Source organism: Polyodon spathula, chromosome 21 (assembly GCF_017654505.1).
Source record: "Polyodon spathula isolate WHYD16114869_AA chromosome 21, ASM1765450v1, whole genome shotgun sequence".
NCBI lineage: Eukaryota > Metazoa > Chordata > Actinopteri > Acipenseriformes > Polyodontidae > Polyodon > Polyodon spathula.
Genome location: NC_054554.1, coordinates 10,856,794 through 10,880,269, shown reverse-complemented (window position 1 = coordinate 10,880,269; position 23,476 = coordinate 10,856,794). Strand labels below are relative to the sequence as shown.

General features: G+C 40.2%; 1 protein-coding gene across 5 annotated transcripts; it reads left to right on the top strand.

The window, feature by feature from the left end:
* The first annotated feature begins 1,044 nt into the window (after positions 1 to 1,044).
* On the top strand, positions 1,045 to 23,077 carry wdr59 (WD repeat domain 59). Of its 5 annotated transcripts, none has more exons than XM_041222073.1 (27): positions 1,045 to 1,126; positions 5,197 to 5,246; positions 5,566 to 5,701; positions 6,123 to 6,208; positions 6,324 to 6,404; positions 7,460 to 7,497; positions 8,192 to 8,280; positions 8,365 to 8,481; positions 8,895 to 8,972; positions 9,108 to 9,264; positions 9,959 to 10,038; positions 12,359 to 12,491; positions 12,959 to 13,083; positions 13,485 to 13,649; positions 14,072 to 14,167; positions 14,320 to 14,476; positions 14,912 to 14,981; positions 15,065 to 15,218; positions 16,989 to 17,045; positions 18,498 to 18,631; positions 18,910 to 18,991; positions 19,160 to 19,272; positions 19,495 to 19,642; positions 20,029 to 20,101; positions 20,574 to 20,697; positions 21,251 to 21,393; positions 21,922 to 23,077. In XM_041222073.1, the coding sequence occupies exons 1-27, from the start codon at positions 1,073 to 1,075 to the stop codon at positions 22,155 to 22,157; spliced, it is 2,976 nt and encodes a 991-aa protein (XP_041078007.1). In that variant the 5' UTR covers positions 1,045 to 1,072; the 3' UTR covers positions 22,158 to 23,077. The 5 variants fall into 5 exon arrangements, with proteins under 5 accessions (XP_041078007.1, XP_041078006.1, XP_041078009.1 ...); XM_041222072.1 differs by having other exon boundaries at positions 14,299 to 14,476; XM_041222075.1 differs by lacking the exon at positions 16,989 to 17,045.
* Positions 23,078 to 23,476: the final 399 nt, after the last annotated feature.

The window sequence follows — 23,476 nt, the reverse complement described above, 5'->3', positions numbered from 1 at the left end:
CCATGGTATTAACGATAAATCCCACACCACGACACGGGCAGATGTCTTGCATGTACCTACTTTCTGATCACTCATGAACTACAGTGACCCAAAAATGATTTACTTATTGTAACAGTTATTTAAATGGATAATCCAGGGGTAGAAGTTTTAATAATTAAAAGTTTAAATAACATTTATTGTTAACAACCGAAAGTGAAACCAAGTACAGGCAGGTACCCGTTTTAACAGATTCTATTAGCCAACCACAAAATATCAATGCAAGTTACATAAAAACCGGTCACCCTAGTCTCTAAATTTGTAAAATAATAATAATAATAATAATAATAATAATAATAGAAACAACTCTAAAATGACATAGTCGGCCGAACACAACAATCATATGTACCAATGGACACACGGTTTGGTAGATATGCAACACTCTAGTGTGACATAGTACATATAGCACAGGGGAAAGCAGCAGTAGAGCGGGTAGGTGCGGTAATCACATACAAAGACATAAGGCTGATGTACGCTACTTTCAAAGGAGCCGTCTCTTTTGTACAGCGGTATCGCGCTCGCCCTCCGCCTGTCACGTAATACAAACTGTCGATTAATATTAAAGAGCCGCTCTTTGGTAACAAAAATCATTGTTTATTATTCCTGTTGCGTGCATTGGCTTCCCCAGTAGCACATGACATGACATTATCAGGTAATGTATTTATCTTTGTATCTTTTACACAAACATCTTATATATTTAATTTTACAGTCATCTGTGTAGGTTAATAATGGATTAAACACTGTCTGTAGTTCAGTTGGACTTGAAAAAATGCTTCAATACTGTATCCAGTCAGTGCATATACTAAGCTGGGGAAAGAAAAAGCGTTCCACTGTTTTTTCTGCCGGCTCGGGTCGGGTTGATTAATTTGGACCCGTGTGAAGACATCTACATCACAGTTTGAAATGATGCATTTCAACCCTCGAAGAACTACAACTCCCAGTATCCCTAGCGACCTAGTATGACATCGACACCTCGCAGGCTGTACGCAATGACGTCTATATGCCTTGTTGTGGTTATGGTGCAGAGACACGGAAGATGGCGGCCCGCTGGAGTAGCGAGAATGTTGTGGTGGAGTTCAGAGACTCACAGGTACCGGGAGACGGGGGAGGGGAGACGACACCAGGGGGAAAGGATAGGGTGGTGGCAGTTGAACTGAAAGTTTTGTTTTTAATTGTTTTAAAGCTGTTCAAAAACAGTGAACAGAACTGTGCTGTATACGTTTTGTGTAGAATCGCCTGTCCTGTTTGTATTTTTCTGGACCCAATTTAACCCTTGTCCCTCTAACTTCAGCTGTCACTCCAGTAACGCTTGTGTCTGACTGCCCCGTGGTTGTTGCAATTTACGTCTGTTACACACACCTCAGTTGATTCCCTCCTCATAGTACGCTTTAAAAGGTAAATTTCTTTGAACCTTTTACCTGTTCAGGGATTTATTCCCCGTAGTATTTTCAGTTATTACCACACTGTTTAATATCACTTAAATTTAAAGTTTGTTAAAAAAATATTTCATGTACAGTTGAGTTCCACTGTACAGCATACATAAGAACATTAAAAAAAAAAGATCCGAAACAAGAGGAGGCCATTCGGCCCATCTCGCTCGTTTGATTGTTAGTAGCATATTGATCCCAGAATCTCATCAAGCAGTTTCTTGAAGGATCCCAGGGTGTCAGCTTCAACAACATTACTGGGCAGCTGGTTCCACACTCCCACAATTCTCTTTGTAAAAAAGTGCCTTCTAATTTCTGTTCTGAATGCCCCATTATCTAATCTCCATTTGTGGCCCTTGTTTCTTTTTTTATTGCCTGCAGGCAGTACCCTATACTTGTCTCTATTAAATATCATTTGCCATGTGTCTACCCAGTTGTGAATGCTGTCTAGATAATTTTGAATGACCTTTGCAGCTGCAACTGTGTTTGCCACTCCTCCTGTTTTTGTGTCATCTGCAAATTTAACAAGTTTGCTATCTATACCAGAATCTAAGTCATTAATGTAGATTAGGAATAGCAGAGGACCTAGTACTGACCCCTGAGGTACTCCACTAGTTACCTCAATCGATTATGAGGTTTCTCCTCTAATCAGTTCTTTCTGTTTTCTACATGTGAACCACTCCCTAATCCATGTGCATGTATTTCCTTGAATTCCTACTGCGTTCAGTTTGAGAATTAATCTTTTATGTGGGACTTTGTCAAAACCTTTATGGAAATATAAATAAACCATGTCATGTGCTTTGCAATTATCCATTGTCAATGTTGCATCCTCAAGAAAATCAAGCAGTTTAGTTAGACACGATCTCCCTTTCCTAAAACCATGCTGACTGTCTCCTAGGATACTGTTACCATATAGGTAATTTTCCATTTTGGATCTTATTATAGTTTTCATACGTTTACATATAATAGAAGTCAGGCTTATTGGTCTGTAGTTACCTGGTTCAGTTTTGTTTCCCTTTCTGTGGATCGATATTACGTTTGCAGTTCTTCAGTCTGTCAGTACAACCCCTGTGTCCTGGTCAACGGTTTGTAAATAGCTTTTTTCATTTCTTTGAGAACTGTTGGCCAGATCTCATCCGGCCCAGGGAATTTATTTATTTTAAGAGCTCCTTTGTAAAAACTTGTAAATAGTGATCATTTTAATATATTTGCTGTTTTTTTCTCTTCGTCTATGATTTCGCCATGTGTATCTCTTAACCTTTTACCTCCTCTTTGAATGTTCTCTTGCTGTTATAAGATTGGAAAAAAACTTTTTGGAATTGGTTTTAGCCCCCTTAGCAATGCTTATTTCTATTTCTCTCTTAGCCTTTCTGACTTACTTTTGATTTGCGTTTGCAGTTCCAAGTACTCTTTCTGTGTAAAATACCTTTTTTTTTCTCTAAATATATATATATATATTTTTAAATTGATCTATTAAACCATTTTGGCAATTTAGTTTTAGGTTTAGATTTGTCTACTTTTGGGATGTAATTGTTTTCCGCCTCTAGTACTACATTTTTAAAAAACATCCATCCTTTTTCTGTGGATGTTTTCTCTATTTTACTCAAATCTACTTCTGTTAGTCTCTGTTTCATACCTTCATAGTTTTGCCTTTCTAAAATTGTAAACCATAGCTTTAGTCATTACTTTTTTGGTTTTAAAAAGCACTCAAAATGAGACCATGTTGTGGTCTGAGTTTGCCAATGTTTATTCTGTCTTTATTTGAAAAGACTAAATCAAGGCATGCCTCCCTTCTAGTCAGTGCCTTGACAAATTGTGCTAGGAAGCAGTCATTTGTCATTTCCACTATTTCAATTTAGTCTGTCGTGCTCCCCACCGGGTCTTCCCATTTTATATGGGAGAAGTTGAAATCCCCCATTAATATGGCTTCTCCTTTGCTGCACACATTTCTAATGTCTTTGTATAACAGATTATTTTGCTCTGTACCTGAATTCGGCGGTCTATAGCATCCCCCTGCTATTATGCTCTTTGAATTTTTGACCATTATTCTGATTCATATTGATTCTGCATTGTTTCTTTCTTCCAGATTTAACACCTGGGCTGCAAGACTATTTTTGATGTGTAGTGCTACCCCTCCACCTCATTTGTCCTGCCTGTCTTTCCTATACAGTGTATACCCACTAATATTATTCATCACTCTCGGATAACCAAGTTTCTGTAACGCTTATGACATCATAGTTACTTGTTAGTGCAGTAGCTTCAAGTTCTAACATTTTGTTTGTGAGACTTCTAGCATTTAGATCAATACATTTAATGGCTATCTTACCTGAATTGTTGCCCTTGTTTTGATGTGGTTTCCTTTTGACCAGTACAATGTGTTATACATGTACTGTGTAATGTTGTTTTTGTAAGGAACAATAATGTTCTTAATCAATGCAGTAGCTTTATTTCCCACTCCAAAACAGGGGTCTCTGTTCAATAAACATTTTCTGTGATTTAATAATCATTTTACCAGGTTGTTGTTGTTGAACTCATGATAATGTGAAATCCTGAGAGTAACAATTTATGCTCTGACCAGCTGAAGTTATACTAAAGGGTTTTGTCTGTAATTAAGAAATTAATAACTGATATTTTCCCCTTGCCTAGCATGAAGTCCATATATATGAGCGTTTGTTTCAAGTATTTTTCAACTTGAATTTTCATCTATTTGGGGACTAAGCAATATAGCAATTGATTTGAATGATACAAGAGAGCTTACCAGAAGTAAAAAAGGCTCAACTTTCTGTCATTTGTAACCTCTTGCATGAGAGAGTTCAAGGGCTGCACACAAATGTAGGTTGTGGACCGTTTGACTGCTGCAACCTGTCACCACTGGAGAAATCATTTGCTTTACTGACCAGTTGCTAATTAGAGGAATATTAAGTTTATGAATACTTTGGCAAACAAACAGTATAATATGTTTTATGCATAACAACATTTATTTTAGATAATGGTTTCTTTATTAAATTAGTTACGACTTTAAGAAAGTTATAACAATAAAACTGACGAATGTAGTAAAAAGTTATTTAGGAATCATGCTGAATGTGATTGTTTGAATAGTGCAGCATTCTGTTTTTTTAAATGTGCAATAATGCTATTTCTGGAAATACTTGTGGTCCATGAAGACAGCCTACAATAAGACGGATAACCTGTTGTGTAATTTATTTTCCATCTCTTCATCAATCAGGAAAATCAAACTTTTCTGTCTCTGTAATAAGTTAAACATTTCAAAAGAAGTCAGAGTGAAAGCTTCCTCTGTTTTTCCTGTGACTTAGCACTTCACTCAGTTCATGTTTTGGGGAATTTCACTTAACATCTGGGGTAAATCCTCTTAGCTGTCAGCATCTTTGAAATGCTCCATCGCACCACGCTATACTTACAGATGTACCAATCTTTTTATTTCATTACAAAGACTACCACTTTTTTTTTCTTAAAGGATTAACTTTATTTTTTTCAAAACTAGAAATGAAACAACTAATTGATTATTGATCACCGACGCCTTTTTTTTTTCTTTGCGAACCTCAAACATTCATTAATCTATTAATTAGGTGCCATGTATGGAGCCACACCTACATATTATTACTTGCACATATATTTGCAGGCTTTTTAATAATGTTTTCTCAATGCATATTATATGACTATATAATGTATATTTCGTTTTGCAGCTAAAGCATTCATTTCTGCTTGTTTGCAGGCCACTGCTATGTCAGTGGATTGCCTTGGGCGCCATGCTGTGCTATCTGGGTAAGTATCACCCTGTAAACAGCCGTTGTGAGTTGGTACCATGGATTTTCTTTGCTAAGAGAAACATTGGAAAATGGAAGTGATTCTTCTCAAGCACCAACAATTTCAAAGATATGACCTTTGAAAGTTTGGGATTTGAGAGAAAAAAAAAAAAAACTGTCCAAATGTTCTGAACTATATTTAATTGATTGCCCCTATTTTGAGGTACTAAATAATTAACTAGCAAAGTTTTAACATAATATATTTGTAAAATGCAAACTTCTTGAGGACAGGTTCTGTGACCCTCTCTTGGCATGACTGGCCTCACTTTGTTTTCCAGACGCCGGTTTTTGAACATCGTGAACCTGGACGCCCCCTTGGAGGTCCCTCGGAAGATCGCACGCCAGAGCAAGTGGGACATTGGGACAGTGCAGTGGAACCCCCACGAATCCTGTGCTTACTACTTCGCTGCTTCGGTAAGGGTCTTCTTACCTAGGAGCGAAAAAACACACATCATTTTGAAAGTTTAAAACACTAGAAATGTTCAGATTTATTTATAACACACTTAAGGGTATCAGTATTCACATTACCTACTTTTGCATGAGCTCTTACTATGCTACTGAAGATTATCTTCAGAAGAGCGTGCCTGAATTTTATGAAACTGCAAGAAAGTAAACATGAAGTGAATTTTAGCCATTATGGTCTACTTTTACACAGTCCTCACACCTTATAGGCTGAATTTGGGAGAAGGGAGGAGGCAATTCTCTGTGAAAACCTACCATGGTCCATTTGTAGAAGAAGCTATTCCACATAATGTGAAAGTAGGTCATTGTGTCTTTTTTTTTTATAGTACTTACACATTTTTGTACTTATCTGAAATCTTTGTTTAAATTTCAGAGTAACCAGCGAGTGGACCTGTATAAGTGGCGTGATGGAGCTGGTGAGATCCACACCTCTCTGCAGGGGCACACACGGGTGATCAGGTACTTTAAGAAAGCAAGGGTGGCATATTATTACATATCATTAACATAATATCTGTATTCCAGATCAGTGGGCTTTATTGTTTAACTTTAATGCTTGACTCCCTGTGTAATGCAGTGATCTGGACTGGTCGTGGTTCGATCCAGAGCTGCTTGTAACCAGTTCTGTGGACACCTACATCTATATCTGGGACACTAGGTGAGTGTGATTGGCATTCTGTTTTTGTATCCACCAATCCTTGGTCCTGCAACAACAAAGCGTTTCATGCCTCCCCCCGTACGCCTTCCCCAATACGGAAATTAAGAGTATTATTATTATTATTATTTTCAATCTCAATTTACAAAGCTAATACAATTAGAACATTAGCATTGCTGCAGCACGCGCATTTATAAAAAAAATACATTATTATTCTCAAGAAGGTACAGAGAAAAAAAAACAATCTCACTCAGGACAGGATTACAACTTTTGAGTCTAGAAATTAATCAAGCTAATGGTTTATAAAATCCTGGTATAGATGAAGTTAACCCAAGTCATCAGACCTACTGTAGCACTAAGATAATCAAGATTAGGAGGAGAAAGCAAAAATGGAAGCTAAGTTCAGGACAAAAGGTAGGAAAACTGTTCAGCAAAAAGTAGTAAAAATATTATTTTATATTTTTTATATTTATGCTTATCAGGTTTAGAAACTTGACAGCCCTACACCCAGTTTTTAGGGTCCTTGTGCAAAAAACGGAGACCTTCATGTGCTGATTGTGTCCATCCTGCCTGCCTGCCTGCCTGCCTGTCAGACTCAACATTGTAAATATAATTACTGCCTTCAAAACCCCATGCACTAGCCTTCTACAGACATTTTGGATTGCATTTGGCTATAATCAGATAATCTCTTTATACAAATGCATTTATCAGGGCCCTCTGAATGTGAGTGCACTGGTTCAGAACCACCCACAGCTGGGTACATTATTTAAATCACAGGTGCCAGGTGATTTAAATTTTTTTTAGTTTCAAGGGTTTAACAAGAGCCTAATTTTGCCCATTAGGCTCTTGTTAAACCTATATTCTATAATGGTTAATTAACCACACTGAGCTGTTCAGGCAGCTATAATTTAACAGGGACTGATTGATCATATTGTTCTCAACATGTTCCTAATATAGTTGTTGCAGTAAACCACCTTGTACTTATGTATTAGGCCTTTCCCCTAAACATCTCCTACCTTTTAGTGCAATTCAAGAGCAATAGTTATTTCTCTTTTTAGGGACACAAGAAAGCCAACGGTTGCCCTTTCTGCTGTGGGTAAGTAAGCTTTTTGCTTGTCAAAATCAACCTTTGTGGTTTTCTGTTTTACTGCTTTATACTGGCTTTAGAGATGTTTTAAGCCACTCCATAGTGGCAGTTAACATGTTTTTGCAAAGCCACTACTGCTTCCTCAACACCTCACATCTTATAAACTGAATCAACTTCCTATTTCTTGTGGTCCTGTGACTTCTTCGTTTCCAGAAAATACTGATCAAACCAGTTTTTTTAACCTGTAACCTTGGCTTCATACTCGGTACACAACTGTCTCTAGGCTGATCTCGGGTAGTGTACAAGAACAATTAACCATGTTCTGTCAGTCATTTGACAAATCTTCTGCAGCCACAGTGTCAAGGCCTCATATCTTAGACACCGTTTGTGCTATAGGCTCTGGGTTTGTTGGCTTAAAAGACCGAATGCTAAACGTTGCATGTCCTTGACTTTAACTGACCTAACATTGCTGTCATATTGAGGCCATGAAGTTTCTTGGGCACATTTCATGTTTTCTTGTTTGTTTGGATGCAAGGCAACCGTCCATCTAGTAATGTGATCTTCATTCGGAGAGGCACTAGACTACAGATGTTAATAGCTGTATTTCAAATCTCTCCCTCTGTATCTTTCCTCCTCCCTCACCACCTGCTCTCTACTTCTTCCCCTGTCCGGCTCTCTGTACCCCTCACCCTCTCCATCCCAGCGGGTGCCTCCCAGGTGAAGTGGAACAAGAAAAACCAGCACTGCCTGGCCAGTAGCCATGATGGGGATGTACGCATCTGGGACAAGAGGGTGAGTCCTAATTAAAAAAACTAAGATACAGTTTTGATGAAAAAGCAGCTCACATCTGACTGATTTGGTTTTTGATTTCCACAGAAACCCAACACGGCCGTGGAATACGTGGCTGCCCATCTCTCTAAAATCCATGGGTTGGACTGGCACCCTGAGAACGAGTTCATACTGGCAACTTCCAGCCAGGACAACTCTGTCCGGGTGAGGCGATTCACTTCAGTAATTACAGTTGTGAAGAATGATAAAAATCCTGTTTGAGATTGGGCAGTCAGCAGCTTTAGGGTAAATTTTATAAATGTTCAGGAAATCCTGCACTGAATTTTTTTATTTTCCCTTCACCCCATGCCTATTTTTGTATGCATCTTAAGAATTGTACATCGAATCCTGTGGACATTTGATATGAGCATTTCTTAGCACAAGATTATACTAACTGGTAACCACATATTGCATCTGGGTGGGGAAAAAAAAATAGTGCATATTTAAGTTTCTACTATCTTTATTTACAACGCCAGAGCCAAACAACAACTAAATAATAACTCAAGGTCACTCTTTGTCACTCTCAGATCCCTACATAATAAAAATATCCCTCTGTCTGACTGATTTTGTCTGTGCAGTTCTGGGATTACCGTCAACCCCGTAAATACCTCAACATACTGTCCTGCCAGGTACCTGTCTGGAAGGCACGGTATACGGTAAGTGTTACATTTATTGAACTCTAGGTGTTGCCTTATATGGGATGAAATGACTGTGCCCGCCCCCGTCTTTATGCTGAGGAATATTGTGGGACTCTATTTCAGTGGGTTACTTACCCTCGTGCTTGTCCCCAGCCTTTCTCTAACGGCCTAGTGACAGTGATGGTCCCGCAGCTGCGCCGGGAGAACAGCCTGCTGCTGTGGAGTGTGTTTGACCTCAACGCTCCCGTCCACACCTTTGTGGGGCACGATGACGTTGTGCTGGAGTTCCAGTGGCGCCGGCAGAAGGAAGGTCAGCCACGTCCTGCAGCACTTCGTTACTTTGTTTAGTTTCAAGGGCATCAAAGAACGATCAATAGTGTATTGGTCTTTTAGAAGCGCAGACATGTGTAAAAGGTAGAAAATAAGGAAATATATGCCAACATCTATCTCTGAGATCCCTGCCTCAGTTGAACAGTCCATTAGAAGTGTGGGGGGTGCCTCACATCCCGGTAATATAATTTCTGTAAAACTGTCATTCTATGCTGTAGGGACTAAAGGTGGGGGCTCAACCCTCACTTTCTTTGTTTACCAATCAATGGGTTTGTGTATCATACATATATGACCTTTCAGTTACTCAGAACATTTGTACAAGATCAGCAATTCTGTATTTTATTTTCATAAAAACATTATCTAAAAATCTCAATTGACTGATCTCAGCAGGTTTCACCACAGGTTTTCATTTAAAAACCCAGGGATTAAATAGAAAAAAAGTAAAAAGGTTGAAATGTGATTGAGATTTTACAACCATTCATTTTAACTCCCTTATCCATTCTTTAAGTGACTATCTTGGGATCTGTTAAGAGTAAGAGGAACTTACCAGATTATCATCAGTCCTGTTGGCATAGAATGATCCATGTACAACAGGACAGGGTTGGGATATACAGAAGAATTTTCATATGCTGAACAAATACCAGACAGAACTGTTCATTTTTTCTGCTGTCTAGGCTCCAAAGATTACCAGCTGGTGACCTGGTCCCGTGACCAGACCCTGCGGATATGGCGTGTAGACCCACAGCTGCAGAGGGTAAGAAACGGTCTGAAAACGTATAATCGCACAGCGTCAAATTATTAATATACTCCCTTTGCTTATACTTAGGTTAGGTTAGGTGATTGCAGGAAAATAATTCTGAGATGGGCAATTGAAGCTAGTCTGTGCATCTGTATTTTAAACCTGCCTTTATTGAATCCAGTTTGCTGCGGCATCTCATATTTAATCTTCGCATAGAGATCAAAACACCACTTTTTTTTTTTTTTTTTATATATAGTTTGTACACCTATCAACCTTTGTTTATTAATATATTTATGATGCTAACCAATAACATTGAATGGGCACAAATGCAGTTCAAGCCCACGAAATCAAGGAGCATCTCTATAATTAAAGGTAAAGTAGTAGATAAAAGGTTCTACATTAATGATGAGACAATACCAACAGTGTCCGAGAAGCCAGTGAAAAGTCTAGGGAGATGGTACGACGGGGATCTAAAGGACACAGTTTGTTGTTAGACAACAAGCAGTGGAAGGGTTGACTAGCATAGACAGCAGCGTTTTACCGGGCAGACTGAAATTGTGGTGTTTTCAGTTTGGCCTACTGCCAAGTCTGCTGTGGCCAATGACTGTTTACGAGGTTTCCTTGACAACAGTTGAGAAGCTGGAAGCTTTAATCATTTCATACGTCAGGAAATGGTTGGGAATTCCACGGTGTCTCAGCAGAGTGGGACTTTATGGTAAAGGAATACTACAGCTACCAGTCTCTGCTCTAATCAAGGAGTTTAAGTGCGCCAAAGTCCGACTGGAAATGACATTAGTAGATTCACGCGACAAATGCATAAGGGAGGCAGCACCTGTGTTGAAAACTAGAAGAAAATGGGCGGCAAAGAAAGCTGTGGAAGACGCTAAGGCTGCCCTTCGAATCGGAGATATTATGGGGCAAGTTCAGCTTGGAAGATGGGGTTTTAGTCTCAGTTCAGCTCCTTCTACATGGCACAAGATTGGCTGGCAAGACCTATGGACAGTGGAACAGCAGGATCAGTTTCCTCATCGGATCAACATATGATGTTCTCCCATCACCACAGAACCTAAACCTCTGGGTGGGTGAGGATCCCTCATGTCCTTTATGTTTATCACCTGCAACATTAAGGCACATTTTGACAGGATGTAAGGTGGGTCTTAGCCAAGGACGGTTTACTTGGCGGCATGACCAGGTGCTGTGATGTTTGGCCTTACCACTGGAAGACAAGCATAACCTGACCAATAAGTTGCCACCAGTTCCATCAAAGCATTACACACAATAGACAATATTCCTCCGTCCAGGAGAGCAACCACCAAGAAAAGGTGTTAAAACTAAGCCTCGCCCAGGACAACTGGAAGATGCTGGCAGATGTTGGTCAACGGCTTATTTTTCCACCTGAGATTGCCACCACTAACCTTCGACCAGGCATTGTCTCGTGGTCTGGATCAGCACATCTTGTTCATCTGGTAGAGTTAACAGTGGCATGGGAGGATGCTGTGGATGAGGCGTATGAGAGGAAGAAACTTGGATGGAGGATGGAGAGTCCGAGTTTACCCAGTGGAGGTAGGTTGTCGAGGATTTGTGGCACACTCTACAACCGGTTTCTCAGAGATGTCAGGTTCAGTGGCCAAGAGTTGCGTCGCACAGTGAAGAATTTATCTGAAGCAGCAGAAATGAGCAGCAACTGGCTATGGTTGAGACGGAAAGATTCTGGATGGGGATCTCAAGCACAATTGAAAGAAAGCAACACTGATGTATGGGTAAGTAAGCTGGGCTGAGTTGAGTGGGGGGACGGAGGGGAGTAATGCTGGAACACCAGTCACTGTTGAGCCCTCTTGAGGTGTTGTGGGCTAGTCGACAAAACACAGAGGACAGAAGGTGCCCACTTGAAGACCCTAGAGATGTACCCTACTTAGCTCAATCCAGACGTTAGTCATACTGATGCGCTGGGGAGACCGCACTGTGGTTGATCCCTGGAGCCAGCATCGCAGCCATTGTGTGTGGTGATGCACTGGGGAGGCAAATAAGCTGATCCCTGGAGCCAGCATAACACTTCAGCCGTCAACACCAGGCAGAAGGATAGCTAATCCGACAGATGGAAAGAAACGCAAATGCGAGATGCAGATGGATCACATTAGTTTACTGTAAAGCTCCGTCTTAGTTGGTGCTTATCTTGGCGAGAGCCAAGTTCAAGTCAGCATGAGGTTTTTAACATCTACTCTCATGTAATGGAAATCATTTTTAGCATTTTAAAAAATCTACATATCTGAAAAAATAACGCCTTGATTACCACTCCTTTGATAACTTGTCTGGTTTATTTTTCTTAATTTCCCAGCTGTGTGCAAACAACATATTGGAAGGGGTGGATGAGCTGATGGATGGGATGTCTCTGGAGTCAGACAAGACGCTCCTTTCCCAGGACTCAGAGCCACAGCAAACTCCAGGTCACGGGACTGAGGAGGAGGAAGGTGAGAGAGAAGCTAAACAAAAAAATAACGACATGAACATTTCACAGTATTTGGACAAACAAAGCAGTAGCCGGAGCATACCTTAAACCAAGATTCAGATCATCAGCCTTTATAAAAACCAAATGGTGCCTCCCTTTAATTCTATATTAATGCCACAAGTGTTTTCTTACAGTGTTTTTTTTGTCCCCCTGATTAGGTTCACTGAGTACAATATTATATAACTGAAAAGGGTGTTTTATATGTCTTAAGTGTTTTAGGGCAGCATTTGCCTCCACCGCTGCTAGATCATTAAAACAGTATGCACCAGATAGCAAATAGATGGTAGCTAACATAACATTGCACATTTCCAGAGAAAATAAAATGAAACCTTATTTTGAAACAATAAAAGGAATCACAAAAACTATGAGAGAGCTTTAAGTCCTGTTCATGACTGTACGCCCTCATCTGTAATGCTGCCGTGTTTCCAGCTCAGCGAGATGACCTCCAATCCAGTATGACACCCACTGGGAAATTGGACCAGCTGGGGCTGCCGCAGACCCTGCAGCAGGAGTTCTCATTGGTCAATTTGCAAATACGCAACGTCAATGTGGAGGTGAGAGGACGATTTACTCTCTGCTCTGAGAAAGACCTTCTTTCGAACAGTATTGTAGCATACAGCTGCCAAAAGTCTGGGCCAGAATACCCTTATTCAGGAAAAGTTGTAGTTGCAAAAAAGAAACCGGCACATCATAATACTTCCAATCAATTTTGTTTCAACGCGTATGTGCAATACCTTATTATTAAACAGAGTACAAAGTGTGACTCGCATTTTTTCACATACTGTATCAGGCCATTTTGTCAAGTATCAGCACCTAACCAAAGTTACTGTATTAAATACTGCAGTTCTATATTATGTAAATTATTTATATTTTTGGGGGATTTAGGAGGTTCTCCTGAACTCCTGTTAAACAAGGAGCAAGTGTTTTGGTTATGTTAATCCAGGTGTCTTTTTAGATGGATGCCTTGAACAGAAGTTGTGCAGTTTCAGCCCACTGCGGTAGCAATCGCGTGTGCATGGTGGTGATGTTCCCTGCACAGTACCCCAACAATGCTGCGCCCTCCTTTCAGTTTGTCAGCCCCACCACTATACCCACCAGCATGAAAGCCAAGATACTCAAGGTAACAAGACCATTTCACCCTTTCCTTAAGAGCAACTTGGTGTGGGTATGAAGTATCGGTTATCTTTAACAGTGTATTCTTCTTGCTGTTTAGGACTTTGTTGTTTTATGGTGCAGTCAACACACCCTGATGACTTTAAAACTTTTCCACCAGTGTATGTAACTAATACCTCATTTATTCTAGCGGTATTTCTTACCATCACAGTGGGACAGGTTAAAGGTTACACTGGTGTACCAGCTATACTTGGAGAGGAACATGTTTGAGAGGAGGTAATGACTGAAACAGAAAATGGTATAGAAAGTCTGTGACACTCCATAACCGTATTCTTTAACAACGAGCAAAACAGTTGACTCTCAGCTATCAGTGGGCACTGTCCCTGATATCAGCAAGTCCTGTTTACCTTGTTCACTCCTGCATTTCAGATCCTGAAGGACACCTCACTGCAGAAGGTGAAGCGGAATCAGAACTGCCTGGAGCCGTGTGTGAGGCAGCTTGTGTCCTGCCTTGAGTCCTGTATGGTGAGATCCCTGCTTTCTAATATACAACCTCACCTCCTAAGAGCCTTTCACTCTCTCCTTCTCTCTGGGTTTACCCCACTACCCCTTCTCTGTAACTTATACCTTCAACTTTCCACCTCTCTTACCTTCAGTCACCCTTTCCTGCTCCTCAGACTCAAGAAGACAGTGGTCCTGGGAATCCCTATGTTTTGTCTAACACTATGAACCAGCCGCTGCCAGCCTTCCCTCGTGTCACCAACACCTACGGATCGTACCAAGATGCCAACATCCCCTTCCCTCGCACCTCAGGGGTACGCTTTTGTGGGGCAGGTAAATTTCACTGCCTCTTTGTTTTAACCTCTGATCAAGTCCACACTTTGAAACTGTGACTATACAGTTGATACACAGCTGTATTCTGTGAATAGTTATTTTCATTTAATATGGCTCACAAAAGTAGAAGACAGTAATCCATATGTTTTTAGTTAACATTAGCCAAAATAATGTACAAACAGTAACAAAATGAACATAAACATGTTAATAAACTGGAAACATGTGCTTACTCAGTTTGTAATGAGTACAAATGACACATAATGCAATTAAAAGCACTAGCTGTTGTAATTGCATGTCCTGTAGCCAGGCAAAACCTCACTTCAAAAACTAAAACACTTTTATGCATTCCAGATAAATTACAAATTATTATGGCTTGGTTTTGACAGGGACTTGGAGTAACATTTAAAAAAAAAATCCTGTGTTTACTCTTTGCAGGATATGTGGTGTACTTCACAAGGCCCATGACCATAAACCGGACATTGTCACCCACGGAGCCCACCCCCAGGTAAGCATGTAGAAGACAGGAGAATCGCTCTATATTAATACTGAGCTGCCCAGGATGTAACGGTCTCTCCTTGGTCTACCCAGGTCCCTGTCGGCTCTCTCTGCCTACCACAGCGGAGTGATGACCCCCATGAAGATCCGCAGTGAGTCCCAGAGCAGCCTGCGCCTCTACAGCGGCAGCCCCACACGCAGCGAGAAGGAGCAAGTCTCCATCAGCTCCTTCTACTACAAGGAACGGGTAGGGATGGGAGGGGCTTCACACAGCCAGGGGCTTCAAATACCCGTGAGTTTCACACGAGGGTGTTACTTCATTAGAGCAGGTGCTTTACCTGAAGGTGGGGCTCTTTTATAGGAGAGTTCACTGGAGTGAAAGAATATGAACCTAAATTGAATATTAGATATTTTGAACTCTCAGCCAAAAACAAACCTGAACCCCAAAACAAGGTCAGAGCCTTTAGTTGTAATTTGAAATTTGTTAATGTGAAGCTATTTGGGATATATCTGTTATGGTAGTCACAGTCTGTAAGATGAACATAGCGCCAGAAGCAAGATGGACAAATTATTTGCGCACTGTTTCTCAAAAAACCACAATCATTTTACGAGCTAATATTCTGTAACTTACAACTTTGTGGTATAAGCCGTCGTTTGTTTAACCCTTTGCGGTCCTGTGTCGGACCAGGTCCGACATCACAATTTTCCCTTTCCAGTCCGATGTCGGACCCTGTCCGACATCATTAAAAAGACATCAAGCACAGGTCTCTGGTCGTTTTTTCTCTGCGGAAAAAGGCGAGAAAACCTTTCAATGGCTGAGTGAGTCCGAAAAAAAAAAAAGGGGCGTATCTGAGCAATACAAATAGCCCCTTCACCACAGAGATAACATGGACATAAACAAAGAAGATAGCTGCTTCCACATCCAGCGCTCAAAGAATATCACAGACATTTGCAGAGCTTTTTGAGATGTTATAGTAATAAAAAAATGACTTGGATCACATTATTAAGGAGTTTGGTGATAAAATGAGTGATCAGGAGAGGATTTATCAGTATGCACGACTATGAAGAGGTATGTGAAAAATACAGTGAACAAGGGGTGGGGCTTGGCTGGAGATATCAGTGTCCCTTTGATATGCAGTGCCTTTTAAACCTGTTTTACTGTGAAAAAAAAAACTTTGAAACCGTGCATGTGAAAGTAAAGTAGATGTGACGTGCCTGACAGGCACTGAATAAATGGACCACTAAGGGTTAACTGGCATTGTTTTCTGTGCTGGTAACTGACTCTTGTGTACCACTAACAGTTGGCACAATCTCCTGCTTATCTTTTTGCAACTAAGGGAAACATTTTCAGGTTCTGCAATTAAAGTGATCTGTGTGCATGAAAATTAATTCAAACTATTGCATTAATATGTGGACTTAGATAATTTTCATAATAAGGCTGCACATGCATGGGTAATTCAAATGCTAAGCAATGTGGCAATACTTATATATTTGGCATGCTTTTTATATACTTTAAGAAGTATTTTGTTGCTGAAAGTTTTTTTGTTTTTTTTGTTTTTTTTGACTCAATTTGAAATGCCCAATTCAAATATCACCTCACGTCTGCAACCCACTACCGATCAGCATAATGTAATACAATTCAGTTAAGATTTATTTTATGTTAAATGGCTACTAGTCCTTCTAAATACACACAGATTGTTTTAGTTGTATCCCTGTGTTTGTAATCTGTTATGAATGTCGATATCCACTGTGCTGAGGATTGGTCCCTCACCTCTACCTGGCTGCATGTTCAGGGAGTGTCAGTGTTTTATGATGCACAGCTGCAGAGAAGCCTGGCTCTGGCACAGTGGTTGGATACCTGCTTGCGGTGTGCATGGTCGTCTGTTCACTTCTAGCTTGTTTCATATTTTTTGTTTGTTTCATCCTGATGCTTTGTGTTTTTAATGGGTATTTCTATTTATGTTTTTGGTGTTTTGGCTTCCCTGCTCCTCCCTGTGGTGTGTTCTCTCCCAATCAGAAGCCTCCATTCTCTACCCCTCGCCGCTGGTCCATACAGGCCATTCACGACTGCCCGGTACTGTCTTCACTCTCATTAGCTACCCCCGCTGTCCTTTTTCCTCAGTGTATCCAGATGAGGATAAAAATATTAATTTTTTAGTGCTCATCAGTAGTTCTTTATCTCTCATTTTCTCAATACATTTACATTTCTCACTGTCATACCAGTTGTTGTATTTAACGTTATATTATGGCTTCCTTGATGCTTGATTACATCTCAAAAATAATCTAAAGCCACTTGACATATATCCATACATGCTGTGGTTTATCTACTTGCATAAACACAAGGACAAAATGCTAATGGGGAGTGCAGTTGAAATCCATAAACCAATAATTCAGCACAGCATGTTTGCATATACCCATTTAAGCCAGCCCTTGACTTCACACATAGTGTGTTGAGTATAAATGCCTTTTTCCCTTCAGTGTACAATGTGTCTGTAATGTATGTTGTCATTTCTATTACTTGCTAAATGTAACACCTAACTTTTAATATGTCTTCCTGTATCTGACACATTCCTTCTCTTTTTCCTGGCAGTGTTGGGACTTGGAAAATTACCACACTAATTATTTCCCTAGGATCTCTCTTTGAACTGTTTCAAGTTTAGGAACGATACCCCTTGGATAATTACTAAATAATTTTGGTGTCATATCTGTAAAAATAATTATGTTTGGAAATACACCAGATTAGTTTGCTGGACTGATGTTTTGAATGAGTTATCTTGCCTTGACCAAGCAAATTGAAATTATTATTTGAATGGTTTGTCCATCAAGCTTTGTTACTTGTAGAAGTGTGTAATATTTTAATGTGTTTTTAAACCCTGGTTCCTTCTGGCAACAAGATGGCATCTTACGTGAGATTGAGATTTGTTATTGAAATGTTTAACTAGTGAAGCACTGGTCTTTAAATTATGCAATTGTAAATACTGTTTGCGAGTGCAGCAAGTTTCTGCTGCTCTTTGAGAATATAGCTTTCAGCATAAATTGAACCAATAAATTCTGGCAGGTCCATTCAAACTGGCTATTTGTCTGCTTGATGTGTATTATTGTTATTATGTTTATTATTATTATTATTATTATTATTATTATTATTATTATTATTATTATTATTATTATTGTTATTATTATTATTGTTATTATTATTATTATTATTAGATGTGTTACTTCCTTATTATTTATTTATTTCTTAGACCCTGGCAAAAGAAAAACTGGTTTGAAAGATGCAAAAGCTTGCTTAAATTCATACAATTAGGGTTACTGTACACCTTAAAGTGCCCATCAGTTTATGTCAAACAGACTATTGCTCCAAACTGTTTAAGGTCTGCAAGAACCTGTATCAGTGGCTGTGGGGGAGCTTGGGGCTGCTCCAGCCCACCTCTCCTCTTCGTTCTGCAGGGAGATAAGATTTGGGGCCATCATTCCTGAATCTTACAAAATCTTGTCTCTCTTTCTCCTGTGTCGGCCTCTTTCTCAGAAATCCCGACGCTGGAAGGGGAAGCGCGAAGGAACGGACTCCATTAACCGGCCAATCAAAGCAGCAGGGAAAGTGATCATTCAGGATATATCCTGGCTGCTTCCTGTGCACAAGCAACTGGGAGAGACATACGTGTATGGGCTTGTTCAACATTAGTTCTTTTATATCTTAATGCTTTTCAGGGCTCTGTCTCCGCTTTTTCCACTCATTCCCTGAGTTCTAACTACTAGTCCAAGCTGCCTTCCAGTCCTCCTGTTCCAACCTCTAGACCCTCCCAGTCCTTTAGCTATAACAAATAGTGACAAGGCTATGCTGTCTGCTAGTCCTTCAGCCTTAACTACACAGCATCTGCAGGAACTGCAATGTTCTTATTTTACTGTTTAACCTGTTTAAATCCTTTGTGTTGTTTCAGACTGCATGCAAATGATATCCAGGATACCTGCCAGAGAAATGCTGCAGCAGCACTGGCTATTGGCCGCAGAGACCTGGCCAAGGTACAGTTAGACAAGTATCAGTTACTGGAAACTACTGTGCTTTTTAACTACACTGTCAATAAATGACGGGACACTGTGGCCGTCATACTGGTGCTTCTTGGAAAATGGTAGATTTCTTCTGTTTAAAAAAAAAAAAAAAAAAAATTCAATTTTCCTTTCCTCTCCTAGGTATGGGCATTGGCTTCTGCAGCCACAGGCTCTGATCTCAGCCCCCACTCCGACCCCGATGAGAGCACCCCCTGGGCACGACACCCGTTCGGACGACACCTGCTGGAGACACTGTAAGTTCTGATTGGAGTGGCGGGGAGTGCAACAGCTTTGTTTCTAGGGTTTTCCTTGTCAATTGTCGTTGCTCTTAGGTTAATGTTGTTTTTCTCTCACAACATATGATAAAATGTAGTGGGCAGCAGAACACCTTGTGGGAAGCGAGTAGTACAATAACTGCGGTTCTGTCTGATCCTCCCGTGTTCTCACCTGGCCTCCTTGTGTGTGCGTTTCTCCAGGCTCGCTCACTTCAGTCAGATTCATGACATCCAGACACTGGCCATGCTGTGTAGCGTGTTTGAGGGGCAGAGCAGCCCCCAGGACTACCTCTCTCTCTATGGACAATTCCCACACCGCACCTCCATCTTCACACCACCCAACAGATTTGTAAGTCAGATTCTACCTCACAGGGTACAGAGGTCTAGTGTATTTAGAAGTAAAGCTGCCGCATAAACATGTAAACTAAAATTAATTTAGACATTTAATGATCGTTACCAAATTACAAATACATACTTTAAAGACTGCCTTACACAATGTAGTGATGAAGAACTATGGGATTCAGTTGTAAGTTGCTAAAACTGCACTTTTTATTAGCAGTAGATGTTTTTCTAACGTTTTTTTTTTTTTTTTTATAATGTGAAAACATATACTTTTTATAGGGTTAGTTTAAATCTTTTTTGAAGGTCCTAAGGTACATGCTTTCACATAATTGATTGGTTCATTCATTCATTCATTAGACAGTTACAAATGGAATGCTTTCTTTCTCTCTGTAGCCTAGCTGCACCTCATCCGGTTCCTGCTCCAACACCTCCCATTCTGGCCTCAACACCAGTGGCTGGAATATTGGTAAGTGAGGGGCAGGTATCTATCACAACTAGCTTAGGTTACTGCTGTTTTTAGGGAAAGTCTTTAGCTGGAATACCACGCTAAATGTTGTCCCCAATGTGAAAAACAGTTTCCTATTGCAAAACTTCCTGTATTTCAAAATTACACTCAAGCTGTGGTCATAGGTGCTTCAGTCTTGAAGGATGGTAATAGTCTCTTCTAGCACAATCAATCTGTAGGTAGCAGGAGCATCACATTAGGGTTTCCAGGGACTGCATTAGGAGGACTTTTCTAACTTAAATTTGCTGCTTTTCATATATACTTTTTAAATCCCAAATATATGGTCGACAAAGCCTTTGCTTAAATCATAAATGGAAATTTAGTACTGTAAGCAGGACTGAATAAAGCACTGGTGGCATGCTGGTCATCTACGCAATTTTACGCTGTATTGAGGCATCTGACATGGCGCTATAACTTTTTTTGTCTGTTACAGTGGGCAGGGACCCTGAGCACACCCTACCCTGGGGGGAATCCTCTCCTGATGACTATCGTTTTGGAAACCAGGCGCACACAGACCCCAGAGAGCGGGAGAAGGAGCAGCATGACAAGAACAAACGGTAAGTGACCCCATTCTGCGTGAGAGTTAAACTCATCTGTGTTGTACCAAGCTCCATCAGAAATAACAAGGAAGCATCTACCCTTATCAACTTGTAACCAAAGCAAATGATCAGCTACTGTATATGTAAAATAATGTATTATTATCATCAATCAATTGTAATAAAACCTGCTAGATAACTGATGGCAGCGACAGGTGTCCCAAATTGACGCTTGGTGACGTTAGAAAGTTTTGTTAGCTTTAAAGGGCATCTGCAGTAGAACCCGACTTGTCTGATGCAAGCAATGGATGTTTACAGTATATTTATCATTTTTATAATATATTAAGAATAGCCAAAATAGACCCTTGGGGATGTACTTATTCTTGAGCTTTACGGATACAGAGTAGTAGTATTAATTGGGGCCACTACACATTTTTACAATTTAACTGAATAGTGTAATTGGCTAATATTTTCTGTGTGCGTAGGCCTGACTTCAAACAGCCTTTTTAGTGTTAGCATACAGGGAAGGTCTTTGTTATTATTACCCCTGAGTTCCTTGTGTTGGGCTATGCAGGCTGCTGGACCCAGTGAACAGCCTGCAGTTCGATGACTTTAAGAAGTGTTACGGGGAGATCCTGTACCGCTGGGGTCTGCGAGAGAAAAGGGCTGAGGTCCTCAAGTTTGCATCATGCCCCCCAGAGCCTCACAGGGGGATTGGTGAGTTAGTGCAGCTGCATATTGGAAACTGGATGGAGAAATTATTTCAGTTGAGATGCATAGTCTCATAATGGAAGGGGCCCTGCACTGGCCCATTTTATTGGTTGGATGTGAGGGAAGAGGAGGACTACTGGTGTTAGAGAGCCATCCATTTAATTTCATGTCATCTGTTTCATGTACCACAGTATTTATGATACTTTGGCAGAACAACAGTGCACACAATTAGAGAGAGTCCTCAAATCCATGTAATAAAGCCACAGTACCTGAAAGGTAAAAATGTGTGTATATAAACAAGTGTTTATCAGATTTTAGCCAAATGACTATAGGAGGCTAGGAGTGTATGATAAGTTTAGTGAAAAATGTTCACCTTGTGATAGATGATGACACAATCAGCTAATGAGCACCATAAAAACTGTAAACTCTTGCTACAGTCACAGCTGAAACACATTCACTTTTAAGGGATTGAGGGTTAGTAAACCAGGCCTTGGAATGAGTTTGTAACTGACTATTTTTCTTGGTGTCCTGCAGAGTTCGGAGTATATTGCTACCATTGCCGCAGTGAAGTCAGGGGGACACAGTGTGCCGTCTGCAAGCGACTCACTTTCCAGTGTGCCATCTGCCATGTGGCTGTTCGCGGCTCCTCCAACTTCTGCCTCAACTGCGGCCACGGTGGCCACACCAGCCACATGATGGAGTGGTTCTGCACGCAAGAGGTCTGCCCCACAGGCTGTGGCTGCCACTGCCACCTGCAGAGCACCTTCTGAGATGGGGGAGGTGGGGGTCCACCACTAGAAATCACTGTCTGACTGGCTGGAGACAGGCAGCTCTTCCAGCAGCTGGATGTTTTTTATACATAATTGCCCCTATTTATCAAAGCAGTTCACTCGTCTACAAATATTAAGGAAAAACATACTAGTAACGTTACAAAATAACATAGGTGGACTGGTTTTAAAGTGCAAACTGGAGTAAACAGTTATGGTGATTATTGGCCAGTGTGTATGTATGATGGAGGGACTATAAAGAGTGAGGAAGCTGACCTTAATGAAGGTGCATCATCATCTTTGTTCATGAAGAATTTAAATCTCCCACCTCAGCCCTGTAGAAATGCACTGTAGAGATGAAATTAACAGTGTAACCACTAATGTGATATGTGCTTTGAATGCCTGGCTGGCTGTGAAATGTGTGCAGCAGGGAGAGAGAAAAATGGTGATGCAGTTACACAGCTGTAATTTCAACTGTGAACTTTTTAACTGAATAGTGGACTGTAGGTTTGAAGCTCTCAGTCCATTCCTGTGCCATCTGAATGCACTGGACCCTATTTTATGTGAGTGCATGTCACTGAACAACCACATTTAATCTTATTCTCATTAACACTGGGGACTGAAGGATTCAACGTTTGAGAGAAGATGATGTATGGAAGGTGTCTTATAGTAGGGTGGGGTAAAGGTAAACAGGGTCATCAAAAATAAACTTCATTATATTTATAATGTCCTGTAGATAAACAGAGGGCTTTGGTCTCCATGCTTCAAATGCAACTTATTGCATAACAGAGCTGTAGACCTAAAAAAGGATCAACACATGGTATTTGTACAGAAGACATGTGTCTAAATGTAAATTGACTTGTCTGTACAGAGAAATCATTTATAAATAACAATATGTCAAATAAACATGCTTGTTTAATTAACTTGTATACAGTCTTTTGTTCAGGTGCTGTGTTTTTGTTGGTAGAATAGGAATGGGGTTCCTACATTATTATTAAAAATAAAGCTTCATGAGTCATATCATGAAGCTTCCTTATCTTAAATCTGGCATCTTGGATACTTTCAACATTCTGTTTGTTTGCCAGTAAATTACCATCTGTAAATTAAACATAATTAATTTTAATCATTAAAAAAAAAAGTAATTTGCTAAAATAAAATGTTCGATAACTTGTTCTTGACCTACAGATCTTTAATTGGATCCTTGTAACATTTAACAGTCTTTAATGAAATAGTATGCTGGACCAATATTCTTTTGTTATAATCAGCCTTTATGGTATTCACTAACCCTGCCCCCTTTAAATTACCTTTCTAATTTGTCTATG